We start from the raw sequence: 18,594 nt of genomic DNA, 5'->3' as shown, positions 1-18,594 counted from the left end.
AGTATTTCCAAGACGAGCTCAAGTAAATCTGTTCATCCCAGACCTGTGTGGCTTCCCTGTTGTCCCCAGACGGCTCTCCCCGACCTCCTCCGCAGAGCACATGGGAAACCCAGCACTGTGGGAGGAGGGCTCCACACGGCAAGAATCACAGGAAAGGGGTCAGCAGAGAAGGTGAGAATCACAGGAGATGCCACCAACCTGGCATCATCACATGACCCTTTTGACAGGGACACTGCATACTACCTTAGACACATCCATGTACTTTGCCAGGGCAGCACACGCCTGTCCCATCAGACTTGACCCAGCACATTCTCTGCTCCAAGCCTGAAGTCTCCTGAGGCATTAGAACCCTGAGCTCTAATGAGTCAAAGGCTAGAGGGGCCCCAAGAGGAGAGTCATGCCTTTCTCCCAGATTCTCTAAGCTCAACGAGTTATTAAATTAGATCATTATATAGTAACAAATCTAAACCACCTCTCAGATTTAATGTTATGCTAATGGCTTATCTATAAGAAACTGCAAAATAAATTATATCTCGATGACTTCTAAGACTATAGTTAATGCATGCCTTGTATGTAAGAACTCAGAACCCAATCCTCCTGAATTCAGTGCCAGGAAAAGAAATGGTTAGAATGAGAAAAAGGAAAACTTGTCATTTCTGTGGTCATGGTTTATAGTCCCAACAGTTTTGTAAACTAACTCTAATTCTTTCTGAAAGTAGGAAATGTGGGTTAACAGTAGTACTACTATGAACTAACGACAAGAACTAGTTAACATTTACTGAGGACGTGTTGCGGACCAGACACCGTGGTAATAAGCACCGTACACGGACCAGCGCGTGTGTTCCCCGAACAGCCCTGCGGGGTAGCTTCTGCCACCTCCACGTTACAGACGAGGAAGCCGAGCACAGTGCGGTTCAGTGGTGTCCCCGCCACGTGCTGTGAACTCACTTCTCCTTCTGAGCCCTGAGGTAGGGTCTGATGACCAGGCGGTGCAGAGCGAAGTAGAGCACGAGGGGCCCCACGGTGGCATAGAACACGGCGCTGGGGAGCAGCTGGTCCGTCAGGTGAATGGGGAAGAAGTAGGTCTGACTGGCCCTGTTTAACCTGAAAACAGAACAAAGCCGAACACCCACATGAGCCAGGTTCCCAGGGAAGGGAATGGGGTCTCAGCCCCAGGAAGAGGACCTCTCAATACACGGGACTCCAGGAGGAGGAGGAGAGCCTGATGCTTCAAAGTCCACTCCCGCGTGGTCCCCTGTCCCAAGGTTTAGCCGCTGGATCTGACGTAAGTGACGGAAGAAAGGTCTCACTACTTGCTGACCACAAGCAACAGACTAACGCCCGACCAAAGTAACCGTGGCCTGAGGAGACAGGAGTGGCCGCTCCTCCAGGGGTCCTTTCTGCTTTCAGTGATGGCCGAGTAGTTCCTACTGGACCAATCATCCCACAGACATCAACTGTAAACTCTGGATCACACATAACAAACACCTTCAGGGACTGGATAGCAATCAAGGGCAGAAGAACTGAACGGCACTGGTGAATTTCCTGATATTTTTTTAAAAACAGCTTTTAGCCTGAGGGCAATTCTCAGTCTGTACCATATGGATGATTAAAACTGGAAAGAAATCTGCAGTCCTATTGGACTGAAGAACCAGACCTCAGAGTTTGGGGCAACCATTGCAGCTGGGAAGAGGGGGTCCCCCAAAAGGAAAGTCCCAGGTGGGGAGTCCCAGGTTCTGTGTATAAATGTGCCACAGGTCTCCAGCTGAGCCCTGGTCTACCAGTGGCCGCCACACAGGTGAGTCCGAGTTTGCAGTCTGACTTCAGTCAAGTTAAGGACCTTCTAAAAGGAAAAAAAGACAATGCTTTTTGGAAAAACATAACAGAAAATAGAATTTCTACAATATATTGTTTGCAATACCCAGAATACAATACCGACTACTCTACGTAACCAAATACAAAGAGAGAAAAAGAAAACGAACAGAGACCGACCCCAGATGACCCAGATGTTGGAACCAGCAGATAGGATTTTAAAGCAACTATTTTAACTCTGCTCGAAGACATAAAGTATTCACTGATGATTTAACAGCAGACTGGATATGAGAGAAGAGTCAGTGAATTTATAGATTAATATAAACGATCCAATATGAAGAACAAAGAGAAAAAGGACTGACAGCAAATGGGCAGAGCCTCGGAAACGTGTGAGGCGACATCCAGAGGTTTAGCACACGAGTAATTAGGGCCCCAGAGAGGGGAGGATGGGGCAGATGTTCAATATTAAATATTTAAAGAATTAAGTGGCCTAAAAGGTGCAAATTTGATAATTTTACACAAATACATACATAGATTTACAGATGCAAGAAATTTAGCAAACCCCAAGCAGCATAAATACAACAAAACCACATGTAGGTCAGCAGTCAAAGTGCTGAGAAACAAAAGTGAAAAAGTTGAGTGGCCAGGAAAAAACCAAAAAAACCACACACATTACATGCAGGGTATGTTTCAAATGACCAACAACTTGTCAGGAACAAAGGGAGCCAGAAGACAGCAGAACACCTTGAGAGTACTGAGACAGAACTCTGTTAACCCTGAATTCTATACCCAGGGATGGGACACTTCAATAATAATGAAAGCAACTCCAGAACTGATAGACACTCAAAACTAAAACAAGAAATCAAACAACCCAATAATAAAACAGACAAAAGATGTGAATAGAGATGTCACTAAAAAAAAAGAAATGGATGTCAAATAAGCACATGAAAAGACGCTCAGTATCTTAGATATGAGGGAAATGCAAATCAAGACCACAATGATCTGCTAAAACAGCCGACACTAAAAAAAAACGACCCTACCAAGGGCTGGGGAGGATGTGAAGCAACGAATTCTCGGAGCTGCTGGTGGGAAAGTGAGATGAAGCCGCTACTCTGGAACACAGCTTGGTGCTTTCTTATAAAGATCATGAATCAATGAAATAGAAAACAGATAAACAGGGGCTTCCCTGGCGGCACAGTGGTGGAGAATCCACATGCCAATGCAGGTGACACGGGTTAGAGCCCTGGTCTGGGAAGATCCCACACGCCGCGGAGCAAGTAAGCCCGTGTGCCACAGCTACGGAGCCTGCGCGCCACAACTACTGAGCCCACGTGCCACAACTACTGAAGCCTACGAACCTAGAGCCCGTGCTCTGCAACAAGAGAAGCCACCGCAATGAGAAGCCTGCACACCGCAATGAAGAGGAGCCCCCGCTCGCCGTGACTATGGAAAGCCTGTGCAGCAACGAAGACCCAAATAAATAAATCATTTATTTATTTAAAAAAAGAAAACAGATGATAAACAGAGAAAATGAAAGAAACCAAAAGCTGGTTCTTTGACACGTGAAGTGCCTTAGCTAGACTGATTAAGAAAAATGTAGAAAGAACACAAATTAGCAACATTAGGAATGAAGAGACATCATCTATAAATAACTACTGACATCAAAAGGATAAGGGGGTATTAAGAGCAACTTCATGCTAACAAATTTGACACAGATGAAATGGACAAATCCCTTGAAAAACACAAATTAACAACACTGACATAGGATGAAACAGAGAGAGTAAATCCTACCAGTTCTCATCACAAGGAAAAAAAATTGTTTTTTCTATTTAATTCTGTATCTATATGAGATGGTAGATGTTCACTAAACGTAATGTGATAATCATTTCATGATGTATGTAAGTCAAATCATTATACTGTGCACCTTAAATTTATATAATGCTGTATTGTCAGTTATATCTCAATAAACTGGAAGAAAAAAAAGATGAAACAGAAAATTAGAAGAGCCCTATATTTATAAAATAAATTGAATTCATTATCAAAAATACTCCTACAAAGAAAATTCAGGCTCAGTTGATTTCACTGGTAAATTCTATGAAACATAGGGGAAAAAAAATACCATTCTTACACAAATTCTTTCAGAAAATAGAGGAGGGAACAACTCCTAACTCATTTTATCAGGCTGGCATAACTCAGTCCAAAACCTGACAAATATATGATAAAAAGAAAATTATAATCAGCATCCCTTAAAAATATAGATTCAAAAATTCTTAGTAAGAGAACAGCAAATCAAATCAAGCAATATATAAAAAGTATTATATGTCATGATCCAGTGGAATTTTCCTCCACAGTTTTCCTGTAAGGTTGGTTGAACGTTCAGCAATTACCGTGATTCATCAAATAAACAGAACATAAAAGTTAGCAATTGCTGACCTGAGGTGCCTTCTAGTAAAACTTTGGTTTATTTACCAATACAATTTGGACAATTCAGCCTGTTGGTAACAGGAAACCTGGCTGAAGTGAAAATGTTTCTTTCCAAAGAGGCAGGGTGGCATCCTTGGGATAAGAATTCAATTCAGATCATGTCACGTAACATCTGCAGTGGAGGAGTGTTTAAGGCAGATACAGAGTCGCAGAGAACTGTGCCTCGTCGGTGGTCCCGACGTGGGGGTGGGGAGGAGAAGGGACTGGGACGCAGGGGACCAGACGGCTCCCTGCGCCCTTCATTAAATCTCGGGCGTCCTCAAATCTCATCTGAGAGGAGAGGTGCCTGATGCCAGCTCTGGCCTCGGCTCCGCGGCTGAGACGTGGTCTGCTTCCTCTCGCTCACCGAGTCCCTCTTCAGTGCCAGGCTGTGTTCCAGGTGGCAGGAGTACAGAGAATAATAACTAAACGGACTAAGTTAAAGCGCTTCTGATGAGGGGCAGCGGGGGATGGATGGCCTGTCTGGGGTGAGGTGAGGGCCGCTAAGTTTTCACAGGGCGATGAGGGCGATCGGGTGACACGCGCAGAGACCGGAGGGCACCGAAGGAACGAGCCACGTGGTTACCGGGGACTGAGGAACGGCAGATGCTAAGCCCAGAAGCAGAAGCAGAAGCAGGCTCGGCGTGGTCCCGGGGCAGCCAGTGTGGCTGGAGTGGGGTGACCAGGGGGCAGAGAGGACAGTGAGAGGCCAGATCGCAGAGGGTCCTGAGGACTCTGGCTTTTGCCCTGAGTCGAGGGAGTCGCTGAGAGCTTTAAGCAGAAGGCTGACATACACTGGCTTAGATTTTAAAAGACTGTCTGTGTGGAGAAAAGTGTCCCAAGGGTGAAGGAGATCGGTCAGGAGGACACTAGTAATTCCACAAGACGGTGGCCGCAGAGGTTGTGAGAAATGGTCAGATTGAGGATGTGCTTTCAGACGAGAGCCAAGAGGATTCCGAGATACACTCAGTTCGGAGTGTGGGGAAAGGGTGGTGAAGGTGAGCTCCAGGGTTCTGGACAGAACCCATGGAAAGATGGAGCACTGAGCACTGAGATGGGGAGACTCCAGACACGGCAGGCTTTGAAGGGCACATGTGACCGAGGGCAGGGGGAGGACTGGGGCTGCAGATGTGACATGGGGATGCTGTGAGGTATCTGAGGAGAGATTTGGGAAAGGACGAGGGATCTATGAGCTGGAAGCCTGTGGGGAGCGCCAAGCTGGAGCTAGAACTGTGAGCGTCCCCGGAGCCCGATGCTACTGAAGCCAGGATGCCAGATCAGACCGCCGGGGGGTAAGTCTAGGCCGACCAGGGCCCGACAGTGGGGCCTCCGCTTAGAGGCAACCAGCCAGTCAGGTGAAGCCAGAGGCAGCTCGGCGAGGCCGGCAGGCGGGGGAGACAGGGTCCGTGTGCAGGCGGGAAGGATCTGGTAGAGAGAACCCGAAGCTGCTGCGCCGGTGACCACGCAGTACACGTCACACTGTGAGGGCCACAGCCGGGTGGGAGAGTGGGCGTGCGGGGCCCGCACCTGGGCCATCGGGGAGGCAGAGGGTGGTAAGAGACAGGCGGGGCGGAAGACGGGCCGGGGGGCACAGGGAGGTTCTCTGAGGCAGAGACTCAGACCTCACTGAGCGAACGTCGGGCTTCTGGACTCCTTGACATTTGCTTACACACCCAGACAGAAGCAACCGCATCTCTAAGAACAGAATCACAAAGCAAAGTCTCCTCCTTCCTTAATGTAGGTAAAGCCCAGGTGAGTTACAAGGTGCCAGATAATCCCTGGCCAGAAAGATGAGTTCAACATACTTGACTTTGAGAGAAACTCCCTGCGGGACTCCAACGCTGACAGCTGCACCTAAAACGCTGTGCCTGGAGATCTTCCTCTCTGCTCCGTACTCCACCACCGTCCCGAAGAAGCCTGCCCTGCAGGAGCAGACCGCAGTGAGCGAGCAAGGGCCCCTCCGCTTCTGATCCCTCCTGGGTCCCTCCCAGTCACCACGGGCAACTGCCACTCGGGCCAGAGGCCGGGGCCCCTACCCCCAATTCTCTCTTGCCCTGCCAACCACCCACAGGGAGGACGTTCACCACTGACCCCTGGTCAATGAACAGAAGAGTCACGACACCGGACCCTGGGCGCGACCGCAGGCAGCTTACAGCAACCAGCGCCACTGCCAGAAACCCCTACACAGATCAAGCGTGCTCCCGCGTCAGCCCGGCCAGGACTCACTTAAGGGATCCTTTCACGCGAGTCTGATCATCATCCTGGAATTTGTGCTGATAGCTGATCAGCGCGAAGGAGTGAGGGATTCCAAGCTGGGGAGACACAGAGGGAAGAAAGAAGGCAGTTCAGACTGAAGTAAGCAGGGTCGCCCTGTCCCACAAAGTGTGTGAAAATTTGCCAGTAGCCAATGTTTAAAAACTGGGAGATTTCAAATAAAAACCATTTTCTGACTTCCCATGAAAAACAGAAACTCCTGCACACCGAGCCAGCGCTCTCACAAGGGTAGCGGCTGCCCGCCAAAGGGTGGCTGCTGACTCCCCGCGCTCCTGCCCGGCCACCGTGGCCCCTGCGTGCACGACTCTGCTGGGGCGCCACTTACTGACCACGGCTCTCTCCCACCCCGATTCTGTGGGCTTCTCTCACCAGAAAGGTGAAAAAGGCCTTTTGCTTTAGGGCAGTTGGAACACAGCTCCCGTGGGGGCCTGAGAGCAACAGTGTTCAACTCCTGAGTGTGGGTGGACAGAACTCGCCCTTTGGCCATGTGGGCGCTGGATTTGGGTGTGAGCAGGGGGAGGGCGGTCAGGGGCCCACAGAGGGGCTGGAGGAGGGTCCCCCTGGAGCTGTCCTCACCTGCAGGGCCACGGTGAAGTGGCTGGTTTTGGTGTCCCGGACGATGCTGGTGTTCATGGCCGACTGGATGCCCCAGCGCCACTGCAGGTAGCCCACCGTGTTCTTGTCCAGGTTCCGGGCCAGGACAGTGGTGAGGCCAGGCCGGATGCCACGGGATGAAAACTGCAGGGCACAGTTTGTCGTCACAAAGCTGGGGGGGACACACAGAGAGAAAGGGTCCTGGATGACAGTGGCCACAGCCGTGCTAGGCCCCGTCCTCTCCGCCAGCCCACACCCTGCTCGCCATCACTCCCACGGCTCCCCGCCCGCGATCCAGGGAATCTCTCCAGTTACCCACCCGCCAAATGGCACTCCCCACCCCCATCCCATTCCAACTTCAGCTACAGCCAAAGAGGCACCTGCATGTCTGCGCTCCTAAACCAGCAGATCCAATCCTGTCGCAAGTCAGAGCCACCTGCGGAGGTTCCCAAGCTTGGCTGCACGCTGGACTCACCTGGTGAATCTGAAAACACCGATGGTCGGCTCCTGCCCCCAGGTGTGCTGATTTATAGACCTGGTGTGGGAAAAGCTAGCCAGGTGACGCAAACGTGCAGCCAGTCTTGAGAAGCCCTTCTCCAGGGCCCACCCCAGACCAATGAAGTCATTCTTTTTGGGTGGGGGCCCAGGCATCAGTGCAGTTTTCAAAGCTGCCCTTCCATCCTGATGTGCACCCAGGGCTGCAAAGTATTGACCGAAAGCTACTTGAGAAGCTAGCAAACCATCCCCCAAAAGGTCTCTGAAGTTGATTTCCGAGGGAGTCAGCCCCATCTTCTGGATAAAAAGGGGTATTTCACTTCAACAGCAAAGGAACTCACAGCACTTCACTCAAGCCGCTCTAAGACGAGCAAGCAGCTTGCCTCCAGCGAACAGCCGTCATACACTAGATGCCTGTTTCCTTCCTATGCTCTGGAGGCCTCGCTTGTGCCCCTAAAATAATAATACACGTGGTAACTCTGATGACATTTGCTCCTGTGCTCACAGACCTCTTCCCAAGGCCACACGAATGAGGAATCAACTCCTTGCTCTGCAAAGGCCCCCAACCCAACTTTGCCCCCTTTATCTGACACTCCAGCCACACCGGGCAGCAGCCACATTCTTCCCCTCTAGCCACACTTGGGTCATTCGGGGGAGGCAAGCAGGGAGAGGAGAGATAAAAGTCACCCCGTGACTTTTAAAGCAATCAAAACATAAACAATGAGATCTCTGTTTAATCAAAGTAATACGATTTTGTATTTTTCTGGAGCGTGTCCTAGAGAGAGAGAGACAGAGAGAGAGAGACAGAGAGACAGAGACAGACAGAGACAGACAGAGAGACAGACTCTGGGGCCAGAGCAGCAAGTCAGGCACTGCCCTGGGAGACGGAGAACTTCCCACCGGCCGCCTGCCTTTCTCCAGGCTCACCCACACCCACCAACTAATAACCTTCTCGTCACCAGTTTGGACTTGAAAGTAACTTGACCCAGGGACTAGGGCACCTGGAGGAGGAGACACTGTACATTAACAAGCTGGCACCCTTTTTTATAAATCTGCATTCTCAAGTCTGATAAGCCGGGTACTACGATGAAATTCAATCTCCAGACCTGCAAAAGCTGATGACCAGCCACACCTAGACTCGGGTGACCACTTAATGGATAGACACTTTGAGGCTCAACCAGAACGAAACAGCCCACAGATTTTCCTCAGCGAGTGCCTCCTAAATGTGTCTAGTCTTCAGAATGACCTGGGGTGCTTGATAAAACTATGGATTCCAGGCCCCCATCTCAGAGGACCTGAGAGAGGTCTGGGGGTGGGGGCAGGAACCTGTGCTTTCCGTCAGCAGCATCGGAGGAGACGATCCCAAGCAGACAAGCTTAGGACAATGCTGACACGTACATATACTGCCCACTTCGAGTTCTGGTTAAAAGCCTTACCCCTTGCCCCTCTCCCAGACCTGCCAGGTCCGAGTCCCAGAGCTGAGGCCCGAGAAGCCGCGTTCTAACTGGCATGTGGGTGAGCCCCGTGCTGGGGTGTCTGGTGTACCCCTCGCTCTCTGCCTGGAAGCCCCGCTCTCGGAGCTCTGCTCGGGCTGTGCTCATCTGTACCCGTCGAGAAGCCACAGCTTCTCTCTCACGACACTTCTTACTCTGCGTGGGACGGCCCTGCACGCTGGCCTTTACCAGTCTTGCCCTGCAGGCATGCAGACGCACATGGAGCTGGGGGCGAAACACCTTTCTTCACAAACGTGTGCTCTGTTCCAGAGTTCCTTTAGCTGTATTTTATCCCCCAGAGGAAAGAGTTGTTTACCTTCCACCCAATTCTTTTATCTGAGCTCAGTGGGGAATAAGGACACCTCTGTTTTCTATATATATATATATATATTTTTTGCGGTACGCGGGCCTCTCACTGCTGTGGCCTCTCCCGTTGTGGAGCACAAGCTCCGGACGCGCAGGCTCAGCGGCCATGGCTCACGGGCCCAGCCGCTCCGCGGCATGTGGGATCTTCCCGGACCGGGGCACAAACCCGTGATCCCTGCATTGGCAGGCGGACTCTCAACCACTGCGCCACCAGGGAAGCCCTCACCTCTGTTTTCTAGAAGGGACAGTCCTTCAGCACTGCCAAAGCAAAGACGAAGGAGAGCAGAGGTGGTGGGGTTTACAGCTCTGGCATAACACGAATGTGCCTAATAATCAGGCTGCCTCACTGCTTACTAAAGCCCCTCTCGAACCTAAAACGCATTCTCTGTGACAAAGAAATGAGCCGCAACCCATAAGTATTTCAGACCCTGACCCACTTCCCTATGAAGTGCTTCCCCTCCAGTGTATCATGGTCTCCACAGCCCACGGTGAGCAGGCAGGGCAGGAGCCTGGCCCTGGGCTGGGACGAGAAGCAGACCTCCCTCACCCCCGACCCAGTGCTCTCTGCAACGAGCACAGGGCCTAGGCCCCACGCCAGCTGCAGGGTCTGCCCTCAGTGACCTTGCAGGACAGACGACGTAACTGCAGATGACTCTGACAAAAAGAATACACAGGCTCTGGTCTCCTAAATCCACAAGGACCACCAAAGGGCATTTATCTCTTTATATTTACCATCTTGGTGTGAGATTACGGAACAACTTTAGGCCAAATAAAGGCCCCTGCAGGTCCCCGGCTCCAAATTCTAACTGTTCAAAAAAGAAAAAGAAAAAGAATTAATGGTGTTTTATCTCACAGCACAGTAAGCTCCTCTGGTTATAATTCCCTCATTTAATTCAATGCCATCGGCCCTCAGGGCTCTAAAAGTAGGGGTGGAAGAGTCTTAATATTTCATCTTAACCTTTGCCAAAGGGAGATTACTGTCTCCACAGACCCAAGGAGGCCTGAGCCCCTCCAAAGAGAGCGCTGCTGGCCCCGGGTCCCTGTCTCCCTAGCTCAGGCCATCCACACGGTGCCCGCTGCAGTCAAGGGTGGCCGCCCTCGTGCTGCACAGGCGCACTTCCACCTGCTCCGCTGCACCGCCTGCAGGTCCCACAGGTGAGCGGCGATGGCTCTCAGGGGGCTGATGTTAAACCCACCAGCAGTCCTGCACTCGCAGTCGTGAAGTCCAGCCGCTTTGGCTGCCTCATTACTATTTTGGGTGACTTTCAAGGCAACTCTTCAATGTTAATTTGATGCAGTTCAATTTGCTCGGCAGAACTGGCTGCTTAATGACTGCCAAGCAGTGGACCAGAGCTCTGAGATGGAGGCACCGGCCTTCTGCACTGTGCAGGAGAAGGGAACAGCCTACAGGTTTTTGCTTAAGGGAACAGAGATGCTGAGTTTCTAGACGTGGGATTTCTGGAGGTTGGCATCAGGGGGATATCTTCTTGTTCTATCCTAACTTTGAGCTGCCCGGCAGACTGAGAGCAATCCTCAGATATGAGACACAGTTTTCTCTTGGGGACAGCCAACTTATGCAAGTGTGACAGCTGGCACTCTTACACAGTGATGTGGCCAACTGAGGTCATTCTGTTGCAGTGGACAACACGATCTCCCCCGTTGGCATTCTTACCTCTCCCCAGCCCTTCGCAGAAGTGACTCGTCTGAGCGCGAAGTTAATGGAACCCCCTCCGTTCCCATTCTGGGTTGAGAGGCTTCCAGAGAGGATGGCTGTGTCTGAAGCTGTCAAGGGTGCCTAGGAAATGATACCTGCTGGTAATAAATTAATCAAAGCAACAGGAAGCGCCAAGGACAGAGCCTGACGAATACACCCCAAGTGCAAGGCCACAAGTATAGGTGAGTACATGGTTCAAGCATGCAGGGATGCAGAACTGCCTCACCTGCCTCACTTCTCTCTCACCCTGGCATCCGAACTGCATGTGGCCACCAAGGTCAGGTTTTGCAAAAGCTTTAATGGGCAAATTTCAAAAATCCAGGGGAGACGCAGGGCTAGATGCTGGTTCTCGGTGTCCCAGTGCCATCAGACTGCACGGTAACTTCACCCCGTGCCTCCCCACGCAGGACGTCTGGGACTTCCCAGTCCTTGCCATGGCTGCAGTGACTGACTCTGGAAGCCCCAAGAGGGGGGCAGGTTTCCCTGAGTTAGGACTTCACGCTCTAGGCTGATGCACTGGAGAATAAGTGCATGAGTCTGGGGGGCAGAGACCCACCCTAACTGTCAGCAAGATGGCCTCACACTGCCACACCCAAACAGCGGGCAGAAAGATGACATTTAGTGACCCCAGGGCTCAGCACACAGGAGTGCGCCTTAAAACTAAGGCCGGTTCTTGGAATTTCCCACGGAGGGCTGCTTTCTCTCCTAAAATCGTCACGACCTTGGCTCCCCCTTCTAGAGCATGAGCGAAAGTTTCCTGCTGGAGAGCCCTGAGACTCTGAAGCTACGCACCCCTGGCACTCTTGCTGCTGACATGCTGGCAAAGCAGTATGAACAAGGTCGTGACTGGAGCTCTTCTTTTTTTAAGCGGCTAACTGCATCCTTTCATAAATAAAGATGAGAAAACCCTGAGCAGACTCTCTCATCCCAGCTGCACACCTCGTTAATCCGAGTGCCCTCGCTGAGCCCCCTTGCACTGGGGGAGGCATCTGTGTGCTTTACCTCAATGGACTGGGATATGTGCATCTTGTTAATTTCAATCTGCGGAAAGCCACTTCCGGACACATCTTCGTACTCCTCCTCGTAGCGATCAAAAAGGTCAGTGGCGTCGATGCCAACGCTGATGGTCCCCTGGGGCAGAAAAACAAGCAGTCAGCATCAGGCTTGGGATTTGTGGGATGAAAGACAACACTCTATATTTCAGCAGCCGCGTGGTTCACTGGGTGCGCGGGACTCCACGAGCCCACGGAGCACAAATGTCACGGTTCAAACCGGAACAGTGGTCGAGCACCACTGACTCGTAGAGTCAGAAAGCCAGGCATGTCCACAGGTGGATGACTCACCAAGGACAAGTGGTAGGAAAAGAAGATTGACCTCTTTCATGGCTCTGAATTGCTCATCTCCGGATGTAACCCACAAACGCAGAAAACCACCTAGAAACTAGCTACATGGATTAAAAACTTTTAACGTTCAATTCTAAACACTCTATGTCACCAAAGTACCTTAAGAGTCTTTAAAATATAGAAATACCTTCAAAGACAAAGAAGTGCAAACCAAATAAAGAATGGCAGATTTAAAAATTGTTCCGCCTCCTAAAATTAGAGACTTAAATTATGAGAAACAGAACCCCATTCTCTCAAGAAATAATAAGCTAAAATTTTGCTGATAAAAATGCTCTTTACTCAGAAAATCAATGTTTATTATTATTTTTTACCGTCATAAAATTTTTACTTACAAATGGGCAGATACCTTAATCTAACATATAAAGACATGACCCCACACACATTTTTATTAAATTCTCTGCAGCCCATTAAAAAAAAAACCAAACTTCATTGAGGTTTAATTTACACGTAACAATATAAACCATTCCTGTTTGAAGTGTACAATTTAATGAGTTTTGACAGGTGTGTCCACTTGTGAAACCACCTCCAAAATCACGATACAGGACACTTCTATCACCCCAAAAGGAGCTTGGGAGAACGTGTTCTCTCCCTGAGAAGGGGACACGTGAGCTGGGTATGAGAGGGAAACAAGGGATGAGCCTGCGGGACTCCCGTGGAGGAGCGTGGAGGCCACTGGGGCTGGAGCGGAGGGAGGGAGGCGGGACTGGGGGGTGCCGGGTGTGGCTGTTCACATAGCAGAACATTACGGGTGGGGTTCATCCGGGATAATACCGGTTTAACCTTGATGTTTTGGGTGGTTTAGCAGTTATCCCAGATGTTCATTTTTAAGCGAAGTGACATCACCACCAATAGTATTTTCATCACCAACAGTATTATCATCATCAATAGTTGTCCGAATCTACGCAGCCAGAGTGGGTTTGGTGGCAGCCATCACTCTGTGCTTCTAGCACTGGCCACCGTCTCAGCTAGGTGTGTGGGATGCAGGGAGAATCTAGGAGGTGACAAGGCGAACCCATCACTCTGCTCCTGTCTCCTTCCAGGAGGCGTGAACAGCACCTCCCACTCCAGGACTGCGCGCACGTGCTCGCTGAGACGGTGGCTAGACACAGCCCTCGCGGCCGCAGCTGGCGGCGGCAGAACTATTAGAAGCTGCTGCCTGTTTGGCACATCAGGCAGGTGGCCAGTGCTCGGGCCTGTGACGTGCGTGAAGCTGTCAAGCCCCCGGTCGGCTATGTCCAGGGGCAACTCCAGGTGTATGTGAACGCGTGGGAAACAGAGGTGGGCCAGTCCTGCAAGAGAAGGTACCAGAGAGCAGTGTCAGCACTGCTGCTGGCGTTTCTCCCCATCTCCTGAATGGTGTAAACCAGGAGCCGGCACACTGGCTGTGAAGGGCCACAGGACATACTTCAGGCGCCGTGGGCCACACGGTCTCTGCTGCAATTCACGTCTGCTGTGGGGAAAGCAGTCAGACTATCCAGCAAAGCACTGGGCCTGACTGTGTTCCAATAAAACTTTGTTTATTGACACTGAAATCTGAATTTCAGATAATTTTCACATCTCAAAACACTATTCTTCTTTTGATTTTTTTCCCCCGACCATTTAAAAATATAAAAACCATTCTTATCTCATAGGTCACACAAAAAGAAGCAGTGGGCCAAACTTGGCAACTCCTGATATAAATCTGCAAGGTTTCTTTCTTTTCTTTTTTTTTTTCTGGGGGTAGGACAGGGGGTAATGCTTTCATTTTTGATAAACGCTTCAAGCAGGAATGAGATTAAACATAGTGTATGTTCAATGAAAAAAAAATTAGGACTAAATTTCCACTTTCTCAGAAAGTTAATGAACACTGACCATCCACACCAACCATATGAAAATCAAGCCTTAGCATCTTCTTCAACAGTGAGGCATTCTTTAAAGACTGTGACCCAAAGTGAGGCTGTAGCGGCAGGTGTACTTACATATAGCTGTGAAAGATGACTTTTCATTTAGATCAAATGGTAGTTCCTCTATGTTAATTTTACTCATTTTTCCATTCTAAGGTTTGTAACGCACGCACGAAGGTAAAGCAATAGCCATTTATAAGTTAGTTCTATTAGTAGAAGAACCTCACAACTAATGATACCACTTTTTTTTTTTTTTTTTTTTGTGGTACGCGGGCCTCTCACTGTCGTGGCCTCTCCCGTTGCGGAGCACAGGCTCCGGACGCGCAGGCTCAGCGGCCATGGCTCACGGGCCCAGCCGCTCTGCGGCATGCGGGATCTTCCCAGACCGGGGCACAAACCCGTGTCCCCTGCATCGGCAGGCGGACTCTCAACCACTGCGTCACCAGGGAAGCCCTGTCATTTTTAATTGGTTAAATTTATATCCTCTCCTGGAATGGAATGAAATTGACAAGGTCTTCCTATAGTTTTGTGACATCTAAACTTGAAGCATTCAGAAGATCATAAATGGATGTGGAGAAAAGGGAACCCTGGTACACTGTTGGTGGGAATGTAAACTGGTGCAGCCACTGTGGAAAACAGTATGGAGGCTCCTCAAAAAACTAAAAATAGAACTACCATATGATCCAGCAATCCCACTCTTGGTTATATATCCAAAGAAAACGAAAACACTAATTCAAGAAGATACATGCACCCCAATGTTCATAGCAGCATTCAGGTGGCTCAGGTTCGATACCTGGTCAGAGAACTAGATCCCACATGCTGCAACTAAGACCTGGCACAGCCAAATAAATAAATAAATGTTAAAAAAAAAAAAAAGAATGAAAGTTTGCCATTTGCAACAACACAGATAGACCTGGAGGGTATTATCCCTAGTGAAATAACTCAGAGAAAGAGAAATACAGTATGTTATCACTTATATGTGGGATAAAAAAGTCAAACAATCTAGTGAATATAACAAAAAAGAAACAGACTCATAGAGAACAAACTAGTGGTTAGCAGTAGGGAGGGGGAAGGAGGAAGGGGAATGATAAGGGTAGGGGATTAAGAGTTACAAACTACTATGTATAAAATAAATAAGCTACAAGGACACACAGGAAATACAGCCAATATTTTATACTAACTATAAATAGAGCAGTCTATAAAAATTTTGAATCATTAAGCTGTACACCTGAAACTCATATAATACTGTAAATTAATTATACCTCAAATTAAAAAAAGGATGCTAAGTGAAATAAGTCAAAGAAAGACAAAAAAAAGAATACTACAGTATACAGAGAAGAATCAAATATGCCAAAAATTTCAAATTTACTAAATAAATTTGCTCCTTGTATGAATATGGTAGGCAATGTTATGAAGGAATAAAAAACAGAGACACTGAAAGGACATTCTTCAGAAAAACAGCGGTGGGGGACTTCCCTGGTGGCGCAGTGGTTGAGAATCCGCCTGCCAAAGCAGGGGACACAGGTTCAAGTCCTGGGCTGGGAAGATCCTACATGCTGCAGAGCAGCTAAGCCCGTGCGCCACAACTACCGAGCCTGCGCTCTAGAGCCCACGAGCCACAACTACTGAGTCCACGCGCCTAGAGCCCGTGCTCCGCAATGAGAAGCCACCGCAGTGAGAAGCCCGCACACTGCAATGAAGAGTAGCCCCCACTCGCTGCAACTAGAGAAAGCCCGTGTGCAGCAGCAAAGACCCAACACAGCCCAAAATAAATAAATTTATTAAAAAAAAAAGAAAAACAGCGGTGACAGAGCGTGGACTCGAGAATCCCAGGAAGGCCTCCCACAAAGGCATGCCTACTGGAATTGCAGCCCTGCACAGAGCCCCCTCCTCGATTTGCAGTGACCCAGGACTTGCTTTTGCCCAAGAGGATGCAGAGGATGGGATGGCGCAGACTCCAAGGCTAGGTCACAAGGAACCTTGCAGCTTCGTCTAGGCCCCGGGGGAAGCTAGCTACCGTGACACAACCCAACTACCCTGAGGCTGCCAGGCTGGGAGTCAAGGTAGCCGGGGTAGAGGCCGCCTGCGAGAGACGGCAGGCCACCCTTGGCCACCACAGCTGCAGTGTAGGAGAGGCACAGGCGTGCAGATGCCATCTTCAACATGACCCAGCTACCACTGGGCTGCATGGGGAGACCCCAGGCAAGAACCATCCGCCGAGTCCAGTCACTCCACAGGAGCGAGGAGAAAATCAAATCGTCTCGCAAGCCGCTAAGCTTTGGAGAGGTTCGTCATGCAGCAGCATGTAACCAGACACAAAATATCAGAGAAGGATATAAACCAATTAAAGTATGTAAGTGTATGCCAAAAATAAGGATTCCACTTCTGCGACTTTCTTCTGAACACCCCTTTTCACTCTCAGAAATGTCCTGATTTGGATGTTGAATGACACGGTCTCCCCGCCTACAGGTCACCGTCAGGATGCTGGCTGACCATGAATGACGTAAGCCACCAGAGAGCAGAGCAGAGCCACTCGGTCTGACCTGCAGGCTCCCCCTGGCTCTGTGCTTGGGTGAGGAGGGAAGCAGGGTCACGATGGCAGCAGTATCACGAGCCACTGACTTACGTGTGTGGGTTTCGTCATCAGTCACCTCATTCAACTCACAAGCCCCGACAGTTTTCAGTTGGTTCTTTAAAAGACAGGCAATGATACCATATGCAAACAATGAAAACCCTTTCAATAGTTTTCTCTCTCTTGTTATTTGTCTAATCGTATTGGCTAAAACTTCCAGAATAACGTTAAATACGGTTTTCTTTCCTTTCCCAAAGAAAACCTTTGAAATGATAAACATTTGTGTTAACTCCACACTGACAATCAATGGATTCACCAGAGGGTAGAGTAGACTTTAGAAGTTTAAAAATAGTGCTGAAGGCATCATTTTCTCAGCTATTTTGTTGTTTCTTTAAACAAGGCCAAAACAGTGGAAAACTTCAATGAGCCAGTGACTTCTGTGACTCAGTGGCCTTTGGTGTTGATCCAAGTCTATGGAAAATGACCCCCCTGCCCCCCAAAAAGAAAGAGAATGACCCAGAGAATGCAAGGCTCAAACGCCAGCCACACCTGAAGAGCCACCCAGAGAGGGACTGATTGTCATCTTCTACTATTTCCGAGAGCGGTTCAGATGCCTGCCATCTGCTCTTCTACCATTTCCAGGAAACGACCTTTTGAAAATGGACTGGTCACAGCACCAGAACTAGACAGACTTCTTCTCTATGAGCCAAACAGGGGTTTGGCTGCAACTTACAATTCATTTTCACTTTCAACATAATATGCTTTTCATACAATGAGATGTCATGACTTAGGAATGAGAGTTGGATCTGAATTTTAACAGAGGATCAAAAAGGATCGAGAAAAAGAAAAAAGAGAAAAGATAAACTCTAACTCTGGATAAATTAATGGGTTAGATTGCTTCCAACAGCTTCTAGCTCAATATATGCAAGTTTATGTCCTTTTTTTTTTTTTTGCGGTACGCGGGCCTCTCACTGTTGTGGCCTCTCCCGTTGCGGAGCACAGGCTCCGGACGCGCAGGCTCAGCGGCCATGGCTCACGGGCCCAGCCGCTCCGCGGCACGTGGGATCTTCCCAGACCGGGGCACGAACCTGCGTCCCCTGCATCGGCAGGCGGACTCTCAACCACTGCGCCACCTGGGAAGCCCTTTATGTCCTTTTATTATTAAATCGTTATTAAATCACATTTTTTCATATAAAGAGTTTACAGAGGAAAATACTTTTAGGTAATCTTTGCTATTAAGTGCAAATCACAAAACTTTTAAAGCATTTTCTTTATTTTTTTCCCCTGCTACAAGCACATCTCACCTTATTTTTCTAGAGCAGGGTAGTCGAACTTTTTCTGTAAAGAGCCAGGTAGTACTTAAGGCTTCGTGGGCAACTGCTGTGGAAACTGCTCAACTCTGCTGCTGTAGTGCAAAACAGCCACAGGTAATCTGTAAATGAATAAGCTTTGCTATGTTCTGATAAAACTTTATTTATGGACACTGAAATTTGAGTTTCATATCATCTAGCTCCATACAACGATG

At 49.2% G+C, this 18,594-nt stretch overlaps 1 protein-coding gene across 2 annotated transcripts in view; it reads right to left on the bottom strand.

Annotated features, from left to right (window-relative positions):
- The window catches only part of DNAJC11 (DnaJ heat shock protein family (Hsp40) member C11), a 69,696-nt gene that overhangs the window by 2,824 nt on the left and 48,278 nt on the right, over nucleotides 1–18,594 (bottom strand). For both annotated transcript variants that reach the window (XR_003794460.1, XM_029228793.1), the window contains exons 5-11: nucleotides 12,214–12,342; nucleotides 11,170–11,292; nucleotides 10,230–10,303; nucleotides 7,126–7,315; nucleotides 6,502–6,587; nucleotides 6,081–6,197; nucleotides 949–1,104 (exon numbers count right to left, since the gene is read on the bottom strand). Coding sequence is in view for 1 of the 2 variants with exons in the window: in XM_029228793.1 (XP_029084626.1) it covers nucleotides 949–1,104; nucleotides 6,081–6,197; nucleotides 6,502–6,587; nucleotides 7,126–7,315; nucleotides 10,230–10,303; nucleotides 11,170–11,292; nucleotides 12,214–12,342 (875 nt within the window). In the remaining variant the exon portion in view is untranslated. The remainder of the gene's footprint in view (nucleotides 1–948; nucleotides 1,105–6,080; nucleotides 6,198–6,501; nucleotides 6,588–7,125; nucleotides 7,316–10,229; nucleotides 10,304–11,169; nucleotides 11,293–12,213; nucleotides 12,343–18,594) is intronic.

The sequence above is a fragment of the Monodon monoceros genome, unplaced genomic scaffold (genome assembly GCF_005190385.1).
Source record: "Monodon monoceros isolate NGI ecotype Baffin Bay Population unplaced genomic scaffold, NGI_Narwhal_1 Super_Scaffold_18, whole genome shotgun sequence".
NCBI lineage: Eukaryota > Metazoa > Chordata > Mammalia > Artiodactyla > Monodontidae > Monodon > Monodon monoceros.
The sequence above is the reverse complement of the archived record's forward strand: the minus strand, read 5'-3'. Positions and strand labels throughout refer to the sequence as shown.